Raw genomic sequence first — 20,165 nt, 5'->3', positions numbered from 1 at the left:
GCAGTGATTTAAATTAATTCCCCAAAAATGCAGACATGTAGTATACATCTCATAGTTGATTTTTGACAATACTGTACTTGAAATGTAAAATAATATAAAAAACTGAAATTGTTTATGAATGAGAGAGAGAGAGAGAGAGAGAGAGAGAGAGAGAGAGAAAGAGAGCAAGAGAGAGAGAGAGAATTATTGAGTTATTGTACTATTATAATGTGCCCAAAATAATAGCAATAATATTTATGGTCAAGGTGGATATAAATTAGGATGCAAAATACATGTTAGTATTTTTAGCATGGAGCATTGCTGATAAAAATAAAATTAAAAAAAGTTTACACTTGTACAATTTATTCAGTGATTCAACTCAGGTTAAATATAGTGATTTATTCAGATTCAAGACAAAAACAATAAAAATAGTGTTTTTTTTAAGCGTTTGTAGATCGTGAAGTAGTTGAACAGTTGTAGACGAGTAGCATTAGCAGCATAACTGCTACCTCCCCGCCGCCGCCGCGGCTGCTGCTTCACTGTGACGTCATTTCCTCTCCAACATGGCGCAGGAGGCAGGTCGTTGATGGCCATCGGACGGGATTGAAGCCCACCTTTTGTGTGTGTGTATGTGTGTCTGTTTTCTTTTTGTGTTTTCGTTGCTGCTTGAGGCTCAACGTTGCAGCGAGGGGAAGCCATCGTTTTGTGGGCAATTTGCCTCCCCCCCACCACCATCACCTCTCCTCTCCTGAGACACACATACCGCGCCCCGAATTCCGGTGCGTCATGTTTGAGGGCAAAAAGACGAAAAATATGTTCCTCACCAGAGCTTTGGAGAAGATTTTAGCCGACAAGGAGGTGAAGAAAGCCCACCACTCCCAGCTACGCAAAGCCTGCGAAGTGGCACTCGGTAAGTTGCCTTGTTTTTGCTTCTCCCCCCCACCACTCCAACACCCCCTCCTCGACTTCTCGCATTCGTTCTCATTGATTTAGACACGTCACGCAGCCCCCTCGGACTCATTAACCGGCTACAATACATGATTGATTATTTGGCATGGACAAAAACGCCATTTTGTCTTTGGGTGACTTGCATGTAAGAAGCCCGGGGAGCTTGTGTGTTTATCCGACATTCAACGCGGAAATGGTGCAAAAGGGGGCTGTTAGTTTGGCGTGCTTGTAGGCCACCGAATACACACTGATGGAGAAGTTGCCACCATAGCGGTCATAAACACTTTCCCTGGTCACAAACTAATTACGAGGCGTTTATTCGCGTGCTGTCAAGGCCACAAAGGAGCGGTGTGTCGGCGTCTCTTCCTGGTCCACACTGTGGACGCAGCCGTCCTCTCTCGCTCGTGACAACAACACGTTTTGTTTCCTTCATTTGGTGCACGTTTTCAAGGGTTAAACGTCAGATTTGTGGTGTGACATTTCCACTATTTGTCTTCAAAGCAGAGGAGTGTAAAGTAGAAAGGTGACAGCTGTCAGAGCACCTTTTGCTAGGACGATGCCTCCGTCGGATGTAGACGGAACGACTTCCGCTTTGAAAATAAATTAAAAGCATTCCACAATTAACTAAATTGTTAAAAACGACTTTTAGCGACCCAAAGTAAACAGACTAAAACATTTTTTTTTAAGTTTTCATACGTAACATCACTTATCTTATATTTTAAATAAGCGGCTAAAACATAACATAACATTTTACACAATCTTGAGCTCTTATTTTGAAGTGTATCTTGTGTCGCGTCCGCGTTACGCGGAGCCATTCACGCTAGCTGTTAACAGGTGTATTTCCCCATTTTCCAGGATCTAATAATCACAATTTCCCCAGATGAAAAATAGGAGCCATTTGTGTTTGAATCCCACTGAGTATGTGTGCGCAGTATTATTCCGCATGGCCATTATTTATGAAGTGACCTGCTCGGGACAAACAAGGCTTTTGTCCTGGCAAGGGGTGTAATATGATGCCAGGAGTGGACACAATGAGAGCATCTTGTGGAGCAGCCAACCACCTGTGTGAGGATATTGGGTGACCTTGAGGGCCTAAACACACAGGTTTGCACTGTGCTTTTGCTGTATGGTTGTCCTTCTTGCAAGCTTACCCTGGTGTCCTAGATCTTACTGAAAGTTTTACATTTTTGGGGATGTCAAAAAACATTATAAAATGGCAAATCGAAAAGTAGTCATCTGTACTTTGATGGGTTGCGAAGTAGCAACATAATATCGGTATATCCCTAATTCTTATATTCTGCTTCCACGTCCTACTTTACAGATGCCATATCCAATGTGCAGGCAGACGTTTTCAGGAAGAATGTGTCTTAGTTGAGACTTAAGACTCAATCGGATGATGCCGATTAATCGGCGCACGGTGATTTAGGGCGGAGGACTTTGATTTTAATCATTGTTCTATATCATCGAGGTGGTTGTTTAAGTCGTTACTGTTAACATCCTCCCCACAGCCACCGATTTACACTGTAATGGGAATGTATGTCATATTTAAAGAAAGGATTATCCAGGTTAGATACATGGAAACTCAAATTAAGCCTCATACAGTCTGACTAATCTGTTCAATGGCGCCAGACACATAACTGTAGAATGTGGAGAGTGAGCAGCAGTATAGTAGTAGTGCATGTGGGGAAAAAAAATATATACATATAAAAGGATGACTGCATGACCCAGAATACTGAGTGTCTTACATAATCTCCTGCCGCTCTCGGGACTCTGAGACATCTCTGCACTGTCACTGAACATCTCTTGATGTGGATTCACGCATTTTACCATCGTCAATTGATGCGTTTCCAGCGCTATTTTGAATGTATTGTAATGCCCCCGCAAGTCGGGCGGTGCACTTGAACTCTATTGAATGAAAGGTAACAAAATGAACATGTCATGGATGCTATTGACGCTCAGCCATTCTACTTGTACATCCTTTTTAAAGCCACACACACTAAAAGTCACAGCTATTATATTAATTATACATGCAATATGTATTCAAAAGTAATTTATTCACAGCATTTTGCCGCGCCGTTATCTATAAAGTGAGTCACCGGGAGCGAGGTGAAAGCTTTGGGCAAGACAAAGTGCATCATCGTCATCCTCGCTCCCACTCTGACCTTTTTCTTGGAATACCAAAATGTCAACCGGCAGGCCTTCGCTACATGAAACGTGCTCTCTTTCCGCCCTACGCGCTTGACAGTGGCAGGTGTCCCTAATGTTTTGACCTACTTCGTTCCCAGTGAGCCCAGCTTCTCTCGTCTACCGCCGCTCCTAGCATGACGGAGTTTATTGCGGGCGGCGGTGCCAATGGGACTATTGTACCTCGCTGACCATTAAGGGAACATGCGCACCCCCGCATTGTTATAAGCTTTCGCAGCACCGATGCCGCGTGTGCGCCCACGATAAGCACCAGGCCATAAATAAGTGTTTGCCAAGCAGTGGCTACCGAAAGAGCTGTGCAGCTTCAATTATACAAGCAATCTTCATTCATTTAACTTTTAAAATGATTCTTCTTTTATTAGTAGTATTGTGATTTATGTCTCGCTCTATATTATTTTAATGTTTTTTTTTTTAAATAATAAATCTATACATTTCTGTTAAAAATATTTATTTAAGATTCTTGATTGATTTACTTTTTTTTTTTATTTTTTTTTTACAAATTTCTGTTATCCATTTTTTCAATAGAAAAACATAGTGTTGTTCCAGCTTTGCAGTATCAGCCAATACCATACCGATACCATACCGATACCATACCGATACCATACCGATACCTAAGTTTTTGGTTTTTTTTCCTAACAAGAACAAGCTGTCCTGCCATTGGTTCATTGCATTCAAGGGCCAATAGGATACCTTAGCCCGGCATGCGGTGAACATGTCACACATCAGTGAATGTCGTGCATGAGCAAGACACAAGATGCTGCATCCAAAGTTCTATATTAGCGTCAGAATGAATGGTATCGGCATGTTACTTGTTAGTACTCACCAATACCGATACCAGTATCAGTATCGGAACAACACTAGAAAAAAAATCACGTTTCACTTTGCCTGAATGACCCCAATTTACCTGAATTCCCAAATCAAGCCTTTTCTGATTGTTTTTCCCTCCCTGCTGCAGGCAAAAGTGCACACACTTTAGCTCCTTGTAATCCCAAAGGTGGCCTGCTATCCTGATAATGAGCTTGCGCTCGCACTCGTGTCAGCGTGTGTCAGGGCCCCCGCGCTCGCTCTCAACACATAAATAATCCTTTTATCTATCCTGAAAGATGTTGGCGAACGTATTTATAAATGGGGTGTATTTTCCACTCGATCCCCGCATCCATTATATATCGTCTTGTGTACTGTGATGCCTCCTGAGACGGGCTATGAATTAATTATTCCCGCATGCAGATGAGGAGGAGCCCTTTGTCACTGTTTCCACCGCTTATTTGGACGAGCTGCCTTGATTGATTTGGTCAATGTCTTCTTTTTTTTTTGGCCCGCCGACTGGAATACATCATGTTTAAAGGGGCAATTAGAAGGAAGGAGATTCCTCATGAATATGCTCGGACTACATTATGACCAATTCAATAATCCAATATTAGTACCATTTAAATATATTTGTATTTTTACACAAGCAAACATACGATATATAATACTTAATAACATTTACCTCAAGTAAAGCCTTTCATTGGCCACCAAAGACCACCACAAGTTGTACAATTTTTAATTTGAGGACAAACTTGGAAAACTAATAGTTACTAGTAACTAGCTAGTACTAGTAAAATATGCCTCTAATGTGATATACTGTAGTTAATAATTTGAGCAAAAATATTCAGGAAAACTCTGCCTCTTCATTCTTCTTGCGCTTTGTAATTGAAAACTATTTTTTATCATAAAGCAAGAAATTCAAAATGTGTCAAACTCATTCATTCCCAGGGACAATTTTTTTAAACATTTTTTTTTTCACATGGGAGGGTAAAGGAGGGTCGGAAATGGCTGACAAAAAAGAAAAAAGAAAAATGTATACCTCTAAAAATCTGTAGCTTGAAATGTGACAAAATATACCTAATATAAATTCGTGCAATTTGTAATTTGACGAAAGTTGTGCCTCCCAACTCGTAATGGAGACGACAATTAATAGTTTGAGTAGTAAGTGTAATGATCTCAGTCAAATAACAGTTAAGCTCTCTGTTGAAAAGCAGCAGCCGCCTCAAGGAAGTCACGTGAACAGTTGCTGAGATGAAATAATATCTGATAATCTGCAGTTGAGTAAATAAACAGCCCGGTCCACGATTAGCAGTCTTCCGGCGCTTTGTTAACAACCTGACGTCGGGCCAATTGCGACCGCGCGTCGCGTTCCAGAAGTGCGCTGCCAAGTCGTTTGCGCGGTGGAATTTGTGCCGTTCATTCATTTCAATGACAAAGCCGACAGCTACGTAATCAAAGCCTGCCGTTGGCACAGAAACAACAACAACAACAACTGCTCGGGTTTAACTACAGGAGTCCGACCTGTCTTAGCGCAACGTACGCCTGCGCCTCCTCCCAATGTAATCACTGCCGCGCGACCTTTGATTTCAGCCTGGACGATGGAAATGTCAGGGGTGCGCTTGGTTTGGTACCTGCGGCAACCCCCCCCCCCCCCCCGTGTTTACATGCGGGATCTGTGCAGTGCTTGCGGGCCCCGAATGCATGTTGTATTGACATTAGACAATGGTTAACTTTTTTTTTTTTTTTTTTTTTACTGCATGACATGACAGCTCAGTACGGTCCTCGTCAAATGTTGTCCCGGTCTCGCCACAGTTTCCTCCTCCTCTTCCTCACGTTGCGTCTCGACTGGCCGTCCCCTCCCCTGCGAGATGTTTTTCTCAGAGAGAGGAGAGCATCTCGGGAGAGTTGTCTGTTTAGATGTTTCTTCCTACCCCCCCCCCCCCCCACACACACACACACACACCTCCCAACCACCCGTCCTCCTCCTGCCTGTGGATCAGCTGCGCCCAGGCTGCCTTTTAATTGACAAATCCTCGGCGCTCTCGGGGGAATTTGGCCATGTTTATCGCTGCCTTCAAAAACTGCCGGAAAGGAGAAAATTGGAACTCGGAAGGGCCGACCTCAAAGCGTTGCACTTGAATCAAAAACATGGCTGACGACCGTGATAGGCTTATTAGTTTTGCTGTATTTCCTCTAATCGTGGCTGCCCCTCCGGCGGACAGCGTCCCAAATGTGCGTTATCCACTTAAATACAAATAACGCCTCCCTCAAATTGTCGTTTCCCATTTTCCCATCAGGAAAAAAAACCCAGCTGGTAGCTGTGATGAAGAGAGCTCCCAGGTGTCCTAATAAAACTCAACTTGCTTCTGTCAAGTTGAGTTACATTTTATGATGACTAGGATGTGAATGGGAAGTGCAATATATGAGCTCCCAAAAAGACACAGTTGATTGTATTTTCACTCCCGGAGGCAGCACTTCATCACCAAGCCACCAAATTTCAATTAGTATGCCGGACACAAATTCAAAGTCCCCCGATAACTTCACCAAAGAATTTGGTATGTATGTACTGGTAATCGGAAAGTAGCGATGTGAGCTAATGCTAATCTGCGCGTCCTAAAACTCTGCAACCCTGCGTCGCTTTTGGCTTTGTCGAAAAAAAGTCTCTGTGTGTAAGTGACATTACATAAACTAGATGAATTGTGACATCACTTCGACGGGTGCTGCTTTTTTTTGGTGGGCAAAAAAAAATGGCTAGCTGTCTTCACTTGGCTCGTACACAGTTTTCACGTGCCCGCTAGCTTGCGTGCTAAGAATAGACTCCAGGTGAGCACACATGAAATGCAACACGACGGCGAGACAAAAAAAAAAAAAATCAAGTAGTAGTTTCCGTGCATGCTCAAGTTGACGCTGCAGCCACGCGATGAATGACTATACATGCCAGGCTCGGCCAACTTAAGCTGCTTGATCAACGCTAATTCAATAAGAGCACATTGTGCCAGCGGGGCGTCCGCACACACACACACGCAATGAACACGCACGGATGTGACACGCCTCGCATGTAGCAAGGATGCAATCGTGAAAACTGTGTAGTTTCAGATGAGCAGGTTCCACTTTTTGTATGGGCCGCATGCTTGAAAAGTGATTTAAGCAAGGGTCTAAAACGAGTATGCAGGAATTTATTAACACGGTGCTGCAGTTCCAGAAGATTGTTTAAAATCGTTTTTCTTTCGATTAATCGAATAATCATAAAAAACATATTTTATCGCCTAGTAAAGGTCACCTTGCTCACATAATATGATATGTAATATCTGTGACTATGATTGTATATGGCTTTAAAAGGCAGGGCCTGGTGAGTGACGTGGGTGTCAGCGAATAAGAGCGTAGAGTTGGCATAATAAGCAAAGTTGTACTACAGGTTCCACATTGTCCGTTGCCGTTGGAGAAGTACCTGCATTCCTTCATGCTTGAAGGCCTTTAAAAAAAAAAAAAAAATGCCAGGGTGGAAATTTTTTGGGCCAGCGTAGCCGTAGCGCGTGACCTTCTCCTCTGCTTTCAAAAGCACCTTGAATGGATGGACTTGTTGGGAAAGCCTTGTCCAATAACCAACACGCACATCTCCGCCATATCGGCCTAGTCAGTCGCCCTCGAGGGCCTTGACGGCGCGGAAGTGCCACGCCAGGATTTGAACAGTGTAACCATGGCAACAATGGCTGCCGCTGGTGGAGATGAACAGATCGATAGATATACTGTAAGTTGCGGACACTCCCGGGAACGAGTGAAAACAAACGCCGCGGCGATGGAAGGGGATGATTGTGTAAATAATACGCACACGCTACATTAAATATTCACTTTTTGAGCCACTCTTCTTAAATCGTGCCGCCTTTTGAAGACACTCCATTCCCTCTCTCTCTCTCTCTCGCTCTCTCTCTCGCTCGCTCGCTCACTTTCTCTGCCCTGCTTTAGTCAAAGCTCCTCACTGCTGTCACGTTTGATGCCGAGAATGGCTGGCGACTCCGCGCTTTAATGACTTCACATGACAAAGAACAGGGGCCCATGCAGGGAGGGGGGCGCGGCGGTCCTGCTGGGATTTGACAATAAAACCCACAGGGACCGTAGTTTGATCTCATGCTTATACACCACATGAATAAAAAACATTGAGAGACGCCGACGAATCCTCTTTTCTCTTTGAAATTAATGGAAGTCATTCGTTGTGTACCGCCAAAACGGCAACATTTATTTTTAATGTGTAAAATAGCACGTTATTGTTCTCAACAATAAAACGACATGATTCAATTGAATGTAAACACTGAGCAGATTGTGCAGCACAATTTTATGCTGCATTGCCGATTTTGAGTCGTGCTCCTTATTATGTGGGGGCTTTGGCCACCAGGGGGCAGTATAAGAGACATGTATGAAAACGAGCTACACAAAAGCTATTAGTTATTTTTTGAATGTTCTATACTGATAAATCCGTATGCTAATACATGTACTGTTACACTAATGGTAAATAACATATATGGGATTCCCGGTGAAAATTATTTAATACAAAGTATTGTGTCAAAAGCAGCTTTGGCCTCGCAGCAGTGAAATAATTGAGCTGTCTTTTTGAAGCCTCTCCCAAGTTTGCGCCAACTTCGCCGCCGCCGCCGCCTTTTTGAACCGGCTCATTGCCTCTCGCGCTCTCTACTCGGTTTCTATCCCGCTTTTGTCTCCCATTTCCTCCCCTATGTCTGTGTCACGCGCCGCAGATCTGTGAGACCGACACTAACGACGGCAGACTCACCGCGTCGATTTATGGGGGGGTCCGCCGTGCTTGTGGCGTGACCGTGGATGATGATTATTGAGGCGGAACTCAACTGCACATTTTCATTTGACATCACCTTTGGTTGATAAACAATCACAACATTTTTAACACATCAATATGCAGTATTCCCTCTCCCCGTGGCGTCATTTTTTTTTTTTTTTTTTACAACACTGCAAACTTTCCCAAAGTTCATACTTGTTTTTGTTTCTCTCTCTTTTTTTTCCAGAGGAAATCAAAGAGGAGTCAGAAAAATTAAGGTGAGTGTTTGCAGAGACACGAAATGCGGTGGCTGATTTAACAAGTGTGTATGAAGGCACTCGGCAGAGTTCAACTAAAGGCCACTAGAACACACTGTGGTGCGCGTGTTTCGCAGAGGTGTGCGCGTGTTGTTGCTTTTTCTTTTTTCTTTTTTTTCCTTCCTCTGGAATGAGTGCCTTTCAGACATGAGCCGCCCTCCTCCATCTTCTCTCCTTGTTGTTCGCCCTCTTTCTCTTCATATTAACAATGTCGTTGAGTTCTTGCAAGATTAACATGAAGAAAAAAAAAAATGCTTATCCTCAGCAAGCCTCGACCCCGTTTCATGTTTTCCGCAGACACACAAATGCTTTTTTTGAGAGCCTGCAGCGATCTTTAAATTCAAGTTCAGACCTGCTGGGATGTGATATTAACTATTGAAGCGGCTTTAATTGAACATCAGCAATGTGATTTTCTCCTCGAAACTTTTTTTTTATTTGTTCAATTTGGGGGAGCTCAGTAAGAAACCCCTAGATTTTTTTTTCTTTCTTTATTTCAAAAGACTACAAACGATAAGTGGTCTCATTCATCTAGTTTTTAATCATAATTTTGTTGTGACGAAAGTTATGCTAAGGTAAGTTTTTTGCACGATGAACTGTACTTGACTATATTTTAAGTTCTACTAATGTATGCATCATCAAAAAAGTAATTCATCAACACCAACACCAGCTAGCTATTAAATATTTTTTAATAAGTATTGAATTCATTGTATATATTTACTTTGGCAAATGTTATTATAGTTAAACAAAAAAGTAGCAAAAATTGAAATTTGAAATATTATACTATAAATTGAAAAAATAATTCGCTAAATAAAATAAAAGTGCATTTATAAAACTAAAACTAACTATAGCAAAAAATGTCCTTTGTTTTCGTCTTTGTCAATTAATATAATACATGAGCTTTTGTGATTTTAATTGAATTTAGGTCGGTATTACTTTTGGCCCCACACAGGAAGGAAGGTCGAGCAGTTTGTGAATTTTAGTTTACTTTGTTACACAATACTTAAGTGACAAATACAACAGAAATATAAAAAAGAAAAACTAATAAAAACTAAACTAAAATGAAGCTTTAAAAAAAAAAAAAGAAGCTAAATACTAATAAAAACTGCAGAAGTAGAATTCAAGAGACAGCAAAACCATGCAGAAAATATTTATGCAATCTTTTATTGTACAAATGTGTGGTTTTTTTTTTTCTGTTTTCCTTCGAATGAGTAGTGTTCGGCCAATACGACCGTTGTTGCTTTTGCGTTTTCGTTTACAGCTATTTTACTCTGTAACTTGTGTCATGTATTGATTGAACGATGGGAGGAGGAAGTGACTCCATTTGTCATGACGTTTGTAGTTTCCAACAAAATTTACTCTACCTCAAATATCCTCACTTTCCCGGCGTCTTGCAGTGGGTCCTCGTGATACTTAACAGTCTGAGGTCATGCTGCTTCGCTGCCAGGACATAAACAATACAACCCCTCCCTGGCTGTGTCTGCACTTATCAGGGCGTGGCGGCGGCGGCGGCTCTGGAGGATGCTGCGAGTGGCTGCGCACATTTGTGGGGATTTGAAGAATCGTCAAAGAAAAAAAAAAAAAACTTGCGGTGTCACTCGACTTAAGGGTTTAGCGGCTTATCCGCGGCTTGGAGATGCTTTGTCAGCATGATTACTGACCCCGCCTCCTTAGACAGATTAAGTGCACATTTTGAAGCACTCAGCTAAGAGCCCCCCAAGTTCAGGGTTTTAGCTTTTAGCATGCTAACGGGGCATCCATCCAGGAGCGGAAGAAGTGTTCGAAGGGCTTGGACGTAAACTGCAGGGATAGAAAAACATGTAATTTTCTTTTTTTTCTTTTTTTTTTCTTTTTCTGGAGAGCTCAGTATTGTTCATTCGGTAATTTTACCGATTTGACATGTCATCATCATTGCTCTCCTTTTTTTTAATATATATATATATATATATATATATATATATATATATATATATATATATATATATATATATATATATATATATATATATATTTTTAAACATGTCATTTTCTAATGACTCGCCTCAAACACAACTTTCTTATTCCCAACGAGGGTGCAGAGGGTACATGCCTTGTTATCGAGTGTTTTTGTAAAAGATTAAAATAATAACATTTGATTAACATTTGCTGATGGAAATTACGCACAGCATTCAGGCCAAAAATTGCATGTGGCGAAATTACACAGCACACTTGACGAAAAGTTAGTCGACTGGGCAACTTAATCAGCTAATATTAGCTCATTTGAAATTGGCAAAAATCTGCCTGTTTTTTTTTTTTTAACATGTCCCCCCCCCCAAAAAAAAATTTGGTCAATTTTTATCTCTGTTGGAAATTATTAGTCACATTTTCTGCCTGCAATTCATATCTTAATTGTTGTGTTAAGTGACCAAAAATATTTTATTTAATACATATAGTAGGTTATCAGAATTGAATTCTGCCAAATACCGGAATCGGCATTAACCTAAAAAAAAATCCTATTGTACATGCCATTGTGCTAAAAAAAAAACACACCGCCTTCTTTGTCTTTTGTTTTCCGTTCTAGTCCGCCCAGTGGAGATGGAAAATCGAGTTCGGCCACTTTGCCGCCAATCAAATCAAAGACCAACTTCATCGAAGCCGACAAGTACTTCTTGCCGTTCGAGCTGGCATGTCAGTCCAAATGTCCCCGCATCGTCATCACCTCGCTCGACTGTTTACAGGTCAGTGCTTTGACAAGTCTTCAATTGGAGTTTTTTTTTTTTTTTATAGCGCCACACTCACATTTTGTATATATGTGTGTGTGTTGTGCTTATAGAAGCTGATAGCGTACGGCCACCTGACAGGCAGCGCGCCAGACAGCACGGCCCCAGGCAAGAAACTCATCGACCGCATCATCGAGACCATCTGCGCCTGCTTCCAGGGCCCGCAGACGGACGAGGGAGTGCAGCTGCAGATCATCAAGGTGCCGCCGACCCGGCCACCCGTTCACCATCGGATGTTTTTGTTCAGTCCTGCTGACGCGTCGGGGGTTTTTCCGCCTCTCAGGCCCTGCTGACGGCCGTGACGTCGCAGCACATCGAGATCCACGAGGGCACCGTGCTGCAGGCCGTGCGCACCTGCTACAACATCTACCTGGCCAGCAAGAACCTCATCAACCAGACCACCGCCAAAGCCACGCTCACGCAGATGCTCAACGTCATCTTCGCCCGCATGGAGAACCAAGCAGTACGTCCCCGGCGTCCCTCCCTCGACCTGACAAGCACACGCACACACGCACACACACACTCACAACTTCCTGGTTTCATCCACTGTGGGACATTTTCGGTGTTGCCTTGCTCTAATGTCATCTTTTTCTTTTTGAATGACACTTTTTCCCTCCTCCTCCTCCTCCTCCTCACCTTCCTCCCTCCCTGTGGGACACATAGCTTACAAATCACAAGCTATCTTGGTCTCTGGCCTCCAGAAAGCGTGATCGCCAGGTAAAACAAAAGCGTGCAGGACTGCCGTGATCTTCTTCTTTTTTTTTTTCTTTTTTTTTTTTTTTGCCTGATCCAAAAGTCTCCAAACTCTGTACACCTCTCTCTTGTGTTTCCTCCTCCTTCCAACTCCCTCCTCCCCCATCCACCCAGTTTGTCGTGTTCTTCCCGTATCACGTTTGCTCGTCAGCTCACTCCCATCGCTTGTGCCAGTTTGAAGTTGACATGGTTACACTGGGGGGAGGGGCCTTACAAAAAAAAAATGGGGGGTGAAAATGCTTTAAAAAAAAAAAAAAAAGTTGAAATATTAATACATTAATATACCTAAAAATATCTATTAACTTTTAGTAACATAATAGTACAATATAGTATATGAAAATATCTGACGGTCACATGTCTGAGTAAGCGGCAGCAGTTTTATGCATTTTTTACAGCGCAAAAAATATATTTTGTTACTATTAATGCTAGTTTTGTTAGCCCGTCTACAGCAATTTGAATCATGTGTTAGCATTAGGCTAGGTGGCAGATTTCCGTATAAGTGAATGTTTTGAGCAGCTCGTTTGACGAATCGTTCAGTATCTGCTACGTTGCTACTTTTACATACTCATTGTTGATAAAGTAAAAAAAGTTACATGTATTTTGTTAAGTTCATTTTCTTAACCGCTTATTCCTCACAAGGGTCGCGGCGGGGTGCTGGAGCCCATCCCATCTTCGGCCAGTCGCCATATTTTATATATGCATATAATATAAATTAGCATTAGCATTTATCATTGATTTGATTATATATATCTTAACAATCATAAAATAAATGTAGATAATGTTGATTTGAACAGTTTTTATTTGACTATTTGTACATCAGCGTGTCTTCCGCGCACACACATGCGCACGCGCTTGCACAGACTTAGGGTTGCCTTTAACACACACTCGGGCCCGGTTGGCATTTAAATAATGAGCTTAGTTTGTTTGCGCCGCCTCGGAGGTGTCTGGCCTGGACGCTCAATGCTAATAACGTCAACGACGACGTTAACTTCATTTGGCGGCTGACATTTTGAAAAGGCATGAAGAAAGCAAGACATGACAAATGTATCAAGTGAACGACGACGTTGAGAGAGGCCATCAATCCCCATCGTTTTTGTGTGCTCGTGACTCACGCCTCCTTCACCTGCTTTTATTTGCTTTTCTCCCTAAAGTCTGAATCTCTCAGTGCACTTGAACGCATCATGGGCTGTTAATGGAGCTTGGCTAAAGGAATGTCCACTGCTTGCGTTCTCCGGTTTGTTTGTTTGTGTTTGCCAGCGCCGTATGTTTCAAGTCGACACACAAGCTCACTGTTCTCCCCTGAAAAGAAACGTCAGTCCATTTTTCCCCCTTAATATTACAATTTTATTGTCCCAACTGGTAGTATTACTTAATAAAAAAAAAATGTTTCTCCTGATAACAGTTTATTCTTGTGACTTTTTGTTTGGTCTGAAAAATGGCTTTTTTTCAGTATATCACTGCCTTAATCTCCTAACATTACAACTTTATTCTCATAGTATTGTGACATTCTTCTTTCAATTCAACCATTTCTTTTTAGCCTTGCTACTGGTTTGTACACAGCAACACAACATTGCCACTTTAAGTCAATGTGTGGCTTTGATGAGGGAAAAGGCGCTCAAGAGTCTTAGCAAATGCAAACATTATTCCAACTTTTTTTGCTGAACATTGTCTTAACCTCACTTTTTTTTTTCTTCTCTCTGTGCATGTGTGTGTGCTTTAATTTGTTTTAACGCACGTATGTGAACCCCCGCCTGCGTCCCGTCGTTCAGTTGCAGGAGGCAAAGCAGCTGGAACGAGAGCGGCACCGGCAGCACACAGAACCAGAATCCCCTCAAACCCACACGCCGCCCAAGGCTCCCACCCGGGAGGCCAACGGGCCGATCACCACGCCGACCACCCCGAGCATCACCGCCCCATCCACCCCGTCGTCGCCTTCCACGCCGGCCCCGCAGGGCGACGACGACGACGGCGGCGGCGGAGGCGGAGGCGGAAGCAGCAGCCGGTCTTCGCCAGGAGAACGCCGGCCCATCTACGAGAGCCCCGATCCGGAAAACGGTTCCCAATTTTGCGTGGCGGAGAACGAACAGACGGAGGCCGACCAAGCCACTGCGGCAGCACAGAGTAAGATCTCAAATAGGGCTGAAATGATTCATGGAATTACTTGACTAATTACGGGAAGAAAGGCCACCGACACCCACGTCAGTCACCAGACCAGGCCACACACTCTAAAAGTCATAGATATTATCATATACGGCAACTTGAAGTGGACAAAAGTCATCTACATGCATGCACATTTTGTTGTTTAATAATAATTAACAAACCATTTTGTGTGTGTGTATGTTCAGATGCAGCAGGCGAAGAAGAGGATGACTCGGGTCCCAACTATGAGGAGAAAGCCCAGGAGATCGTGCAGAGCATCCTGCAAGAGGTGGTCAACACTGTGGCAGGAGGTGAGAGTCACATTCGGATCACATGACACTCCACAAATAAATGCTATGCCCATCTGAAAAGGCGGCTCGCTAACACCATAAGAGTGAACGAGCGAGACGCTACGCTAACATTTGCAGTAGGTTTTTATTAGCGTTTTCAAATGGATGCTTCACGCTTGAGTGGAAATGGGACAAACAGAAGAAAATGGTCGCCCCGGGCACATTGCTATCCTCTTATAACCTTGCTTTAAAAGGACCAAAAAAAAAAAAAAGAAGCAGCATCCCACTCTAAATGATCCTCACTCTTTTGCAGGTAACTGCCTGGACCCGGTCCACCTCTGCACGGACGCCAAGGAGCCGCCGGGCGAGGGCGAGCTGGCGGAGGTGGAGGCGGAGCGACCGGAAGCCGTCCCGCAGGCCGCCCCGAACTCGCTGGAGGACGAGGGCACGCTGGGGAGCGACAGCGAGCACGTTCACGCCAACGGCATCCCCGGCACGCCCATTTCCGCCAGCTTCACGCCATCGCTGCCTGATGACAGACTGTCCCTCTCGTCCACTGATACTCAGGTGATGTTAAACAAAAATGTCCCCTCAAAAATTGACGCCCAAATATGCACTTACTAGAAAAAAATGAAAAATACCAAGGAAAACTAAGTGACAAAAATGCATAAATATTAGGGGAAAAAATACAAAGCTACTGAGAAAAATAACAGTTATTTTTCTTCAGGAATCGGGAGCAACGCCAGGTCAGCCGCCGGGCGCCAAGTTCTCGCACATCCTCCAGAAAGACGCCTTCCTGGTGTTTCGCTCGCTCTGCAAGCTGTCCATGAAACCTCTGTCGGACGGACCGCCAGATCCCAAGTAAGTCTAATAGATTTGAATCATGCCTTTCAAAATGGCTATTTGCTGTAGTCACAGCAGCATGATTCATTAAATCATCCGGAGGCGACGCTGCATGAATCATTTCCTAATTTTATAACAACTAACTTCTGATTGGTTGATCTTGCTAGCCCTGAGCTAGTCATTATACATGAACATTTAATTCCACCAGTTACAGTGAGAAAAATTCCATATATTCCCATTTTGTCGCAATAAAGCTAAAAGATATATGTCAGCAATTTGCTCATGGGGAATGATTATGAGCTGTAATAAGCCAATGTAATTTGATCTAAATATTTTTAAAAATTAGAAATAAAATTTTAAACAATTAGATAAACATTAAGAAAAAGGAAACAAACAAATACCATATAATAAAAGACCAGAAATTAGACTTTTTTTTTTTTCATTGGAAGGAAGTATAAAATATTAAAACTTTCACATAAAATTTCACATATTTGGCTAACAAAATATAAAAAACAAAAACAAATATAAAAAAATACACTTTTGGATTAATATTAGACACGTTGACAAATACGCTGATATTAGAAAAGAAACAAAATAATGCAAAAAATATTAAATGATAAATGAAAATACACAATTTAGCGATATTGCTAAAAGATATATGTCAGCAATTTGCTCATGGGGAATGATTATGAGCTGTAATAAGCCAATGTAATTTGATCTAAATATTTTTAAAAATTAGAAATAAAATTTTAAACAATTAGATAAACATTAAGAAAAAACAAAAAAAATGAGGGAGGAAACAAACAAATACTATATAATAAAAGACCAGAAATTAGACTTTTTTTTTCATTGGAAGGAAGTATAAAATATTAAAACTATTTCACATATTTTGGCTAACAAAATATAAAAAACAAAAACAAATATAAAAAAATACACTTTTGGATTAATATTAGACACGTTGACAAATACGCTGATATTAGAAAAGAAACAAAATAATGCAAAAAATATTAAATGATAAATGTAAATACAAGAAAATATACAATTATTGAGGATATTTTAATGTGATATAAATACACAAACAGAAAAACACGTTGAAAAAAATTATAGAAAAAAATGGAATTACAAAATTATTTAGTAGTCAGTATTCGTATTAAAAATACAAAAAATAGTCATTAGACGAAAAATACACAAATGCTAGAAAAGTACATACATTCTAGAAAAAATAGGATTTAAAAAAATACATAAATGAAAAAATTCAAAAATATTAGCTGAAAATAGAATGAAATAATTTGGTGTGACCTGGACAGCCTTCTGTTCTGGCATGTTTGGCAGCACCGTAACACTTTCATTCGGCACCATCTCCTGCTGCACTTTTCATCTTCTCCTTCACCCTATACTCTTATCCTAACTGTGCTGCCCCGTTGGTTCAGGTCTCACGAGCTGCGGTCCAAGGTGCTGTCGCTGCAGCTGCTGCTGTCCATCCTGCAGAACGCCGGTCCCATCTTCAAGACCAACGAGATGTTCATCAACGCCATCAAGCAGTACCTGTGCGTGGCGCTGTCCAAGAACGGCGTGTCGTCCGTGCCCGAGGTCTTCGAGCTGTCGCTGTCCATCTTCCTGACGCTGCTGTCGCACTTTAAGACGCACCTCAAGATGCAAATCGAGGTTGGCGAACGGCGCCGGGGTGACGCAAAATAGCGGAGATGATTGCGACTCGCTGATGATTGCTTGCGTTGTTGTCCAGGTTTTCTTCAAGGAGATTTTCCTCTACATCCTGGAGACGTCCACAAGCTCCTTTGACCACAAGTGGATGGTCATCCAAACCCTCACCAGAATATGTGCAGGTCTGCTTACCATTACTTATGAACTATTTGATGTAGACATCATAGCACGTTAAGGCATTCGTGACTCGTGATCGTCTTCTCTTCATTCGTCAGACGCTCAGAGCGTGGTGGACATCTACGTCAACTACGACTGTGACTTGAACGCCGCCAACATCTTTGAGCGGCTCGTCAACGACCTCTCGAAAATAGCGCAGGGGCGCGGCGGCCACGAGCTGGGCACCACGCCCCCACAGGTGATCACCGCACCCTGCAAATATTTCTACATAATTAGTATTCAATTATGACCAGGGGTGTCAGGCGATTTCTTTTTTTAATCGTAATTAATCACATGACTTCAATAGTTAACTCACAATTAATTTTTTTTTATATCTGCTCTAAATGTACAATAAAATCTACAATAAAATATTTTTTTCAAATTTTTATTTACTCTTAACTCTTTGACTGCCAAAAACGTTAAATAACGTTTAGTAAAATCCTATGGAGTGCCAAAGACGTTAAAAGACGTTTTTTCAAAACAGAGGGGAAACTAACCATTTTCTATTGTTGATTACTGAAAAACAGAATAAGGTAGAAACAAACTTTTTTTTCTGATGAAAGATGAGAGTCCAATCTTTCATTTGGTAGTATGTGTGTTTCCATAGTCCAAACACATACTTTTCTGTGGCCCTTGAAAGATCAGTCAAAAATGCTTAAATCGGCTGGCACTGGCGACATCCCGTTTCTGAAAACGTCTGGCAGTCAAAGAGTAAGCATAAAAGTGGAAAAAAATATTAAACTAATAGAAATATGGCTGCATCTGCATAATAATTTATAAAATTGAGCTGAAATTAAAAAGATTTACTGTACTGTAAACGAGTGTGATATTGATTGTTTTTAAGGTAATTTTTCTGCCACTAGATGGCATAATTGCATTTGTAAGACTTTTTTTTTTTTCATATTTAGACCTGTCTAATGTTTAACATGAAGTCACATGAAATTCTGCACATCTTTAAAATTGCAGAATACAACTTGACCACCAGTCTCCACAAATATATGCATTATTAATAATTTTTTTACTGCTAAATTCTGACATGGACGTGTCTGCCGCGTTGCGACTGGAATTCCCCCCCAGTGCAGGCTTTCCAAGTAAGGGGCGGTCATTAATCGCGCAGTAAAAAAATGAGTGGGATTAAAGGAACTTTAGATAACGGCACTAATTTTGACACCCCTAACAATCTGACGGCATTTGCAGGAGCTGACCTTGCGGAAGAAAGGCCTGGAATGCCTGGTGTCCATTTTGAAATGTATGGTGGAGTGGAGCAAGGACCAGTATGTCAACCCCAACTCCCAAACTAGCCTTGGTAAGTGCCGAGTTTGAATGGAGTCATGTGTGCGGGAAGAAAAAGCCTCCTTCTTGGCTTCTGCTTGTGTTGTTTGCCAAAGGTGGCGCGCAAACAAAAGAGCGAGTGTGCTCCATAAGCTCTGGAAGCAAACTGTGTGACGCGGCCTCTGGCTAAGATGTCAAGGCGAACCAGCTAACTCATTAGAGTGTGTAGCAACAACATTTTTGACAGTGTAAACTGACGAGGAGGCATTTTTTTTTCCTGTTTTTGACCATGTTCTAACTTGTGTTTTATTTTCTTCCCTTTGGGCATGACCGTAAAGCCAAAGCAGGTAACCGTAGCATTTGCACAAGTGCTTGATAGACTGTTAACAGGGTGGCTTTAGTGGCGTGCCTGTGCTTTTTGTAATTAGATAGCATTCGGTCGGCGAGCAAAATGGTGGCTCGTGTTACCGTGACGACACCTTCCTGAATGTTTTAAAGAGTTTCCGCAGCGCCGGGTTACAGCTCTTCCAATGTCACCTTCTGTCCACCCTCACGATAGTTGCAATCGATGCAGTGGAATATTATATATAAAAATAATGCCAATAATGTCGTTATCATCAGAAAAGTTTAGTTTCCCTGTATGTCCGTTTTCGTTTCTATCCTGCAACATTTGCTATCATTTCGCCTAATCAATCGTATTGTCCGCGCAACCCAATTTTGGCTCACTGGCCTCCCCTCGCATGCGCTCCTTCTCCCCCCCAGGCCAAGAGAAGCCATCGGAGCAGGAGAGCAGCGAGACGCGGGCCCCCGAGACCATCAACCGCTACGGCAGCATCAACTCGCTGGACTCCACCGCCTCGTCGGGCATCGGCAGCTACAGCACGCAGATGTCGGGCACGGACAACCCCGAGCAGTTTGAGGTCCTCAAGCAGCAGAAGGAGATCATCGAGCAGGGCATCGACCTGTCAGCTTCCGTTTTTTTATTTTACAGTTGGCTTTGTACGGCTTTAATGCGGATGCTGATTGTTATTGTTTTGATTCAGGTTCAACAAGAAACCAAAGAGGGGCATCCAGTACCTTCAAGAGCAAGGCATGCTGGGTACAACCCCGGAGGATCTGGCTCAGTTCTTGCACCAGGAGGAGCGCCTTGATTCGGTTAGGACGAGAGCAAGCAAAAAAATAAATAAAAAAATCT

At 42.3% G+C, this 20,165-nt stretch overlaps 1 protein-coding gene across 4 annotated transcripts in view; it reads left to right on the top strand.

The window, feature by feature from the left end:
* The first annotated feature begins 518 nt into the window (after positions 1-518).
* Positions 519-20,165, top strand: part of arfgef1 (ADP-ribosylation factor guanine nucleotide-exchange factor 1 (brefeldin A-inhibited)) — a 29,184-nt gene continuing 9,537 nt past the window's right edge. For 3 of the 4 annotated variants that reach the window (XM_077554305.1, XM_077554307.1, XM_077554308.1), the window contains exons 1-16: positions 519-889; positions 8,970-9,000; positions 11,597-11,753; positions 11,849-11,995; positions 12,079-12,258; positions 12,459-12,512; positions 14,318-14,669; positions 14,894-14,998; positions 15,291-15,544; positions 15,705-15,838; positions 17,251-17,485; positions 17,565-17,664; positions 17,758-17,897; positions 18,896-19,004; positions 19,733-19,934; positions 20,014-20,125. In XM_077554305.1, the coding sequence (XP_077410431.1) occupies positions 766-889; positions 8,970-9,000; positions 11,597-11,753; positions 11,849-11,995; positions 12,079-12,258; positions 12,459-12,512; positions 14,318-14,669; positions 14,894-14,998; positions 15,291-15,544; positions 15,705-15,838; positions 17,251-17,485; positions 17,565-17,664; positions 17,758-17,897; positions 18,896-19,004; positions 19,733-19,934; positions 20,014-20,125 (2,436 nt within the window). In that variant the 5' untranslated portion in view covers positions 519-765. The remainder of the gene's footprint in view (positions 890-8,969; positions 9,001-11,596; positions 11,754-11,848; positions 11,996-12,078; positions 12,259-12,458; positions 12,513-14,317; positions 14,670-14,893; positions 14,999-15,290; positions 15,545-15,704; positions 15,839-17,250; positions 17,486-17,564; positions 17,665-17,757; positions 17,898-18,895; positions 19,005-19,732; positions 19,935-20,013; positions 20,126-20,165) is intronic. The other variant, XM_077554306.1, reaches the window with a different exon arrangement.

Source organism: Vanacampus margaritifer, chromosome 20 (genome assembly GCF_051991255.1).
Source record: "Vanacampus margaritifer isolate UIUO_Vmar chromosome 20, RoL_Vmar_1.0, whole genome shotgun sequence".
In the NCBI taxonomy this organism is placed as follows: domain Eukaryota; kingdom Metazoa; phylum Chordata; class Actinopteri; order Syngnathiformes; family Syngnathidae; genus Vanacampus; species Vanacampus margaritifer.
This window is presented reverse-complemented; position numbering and strand designations above follow the sequence as displayed.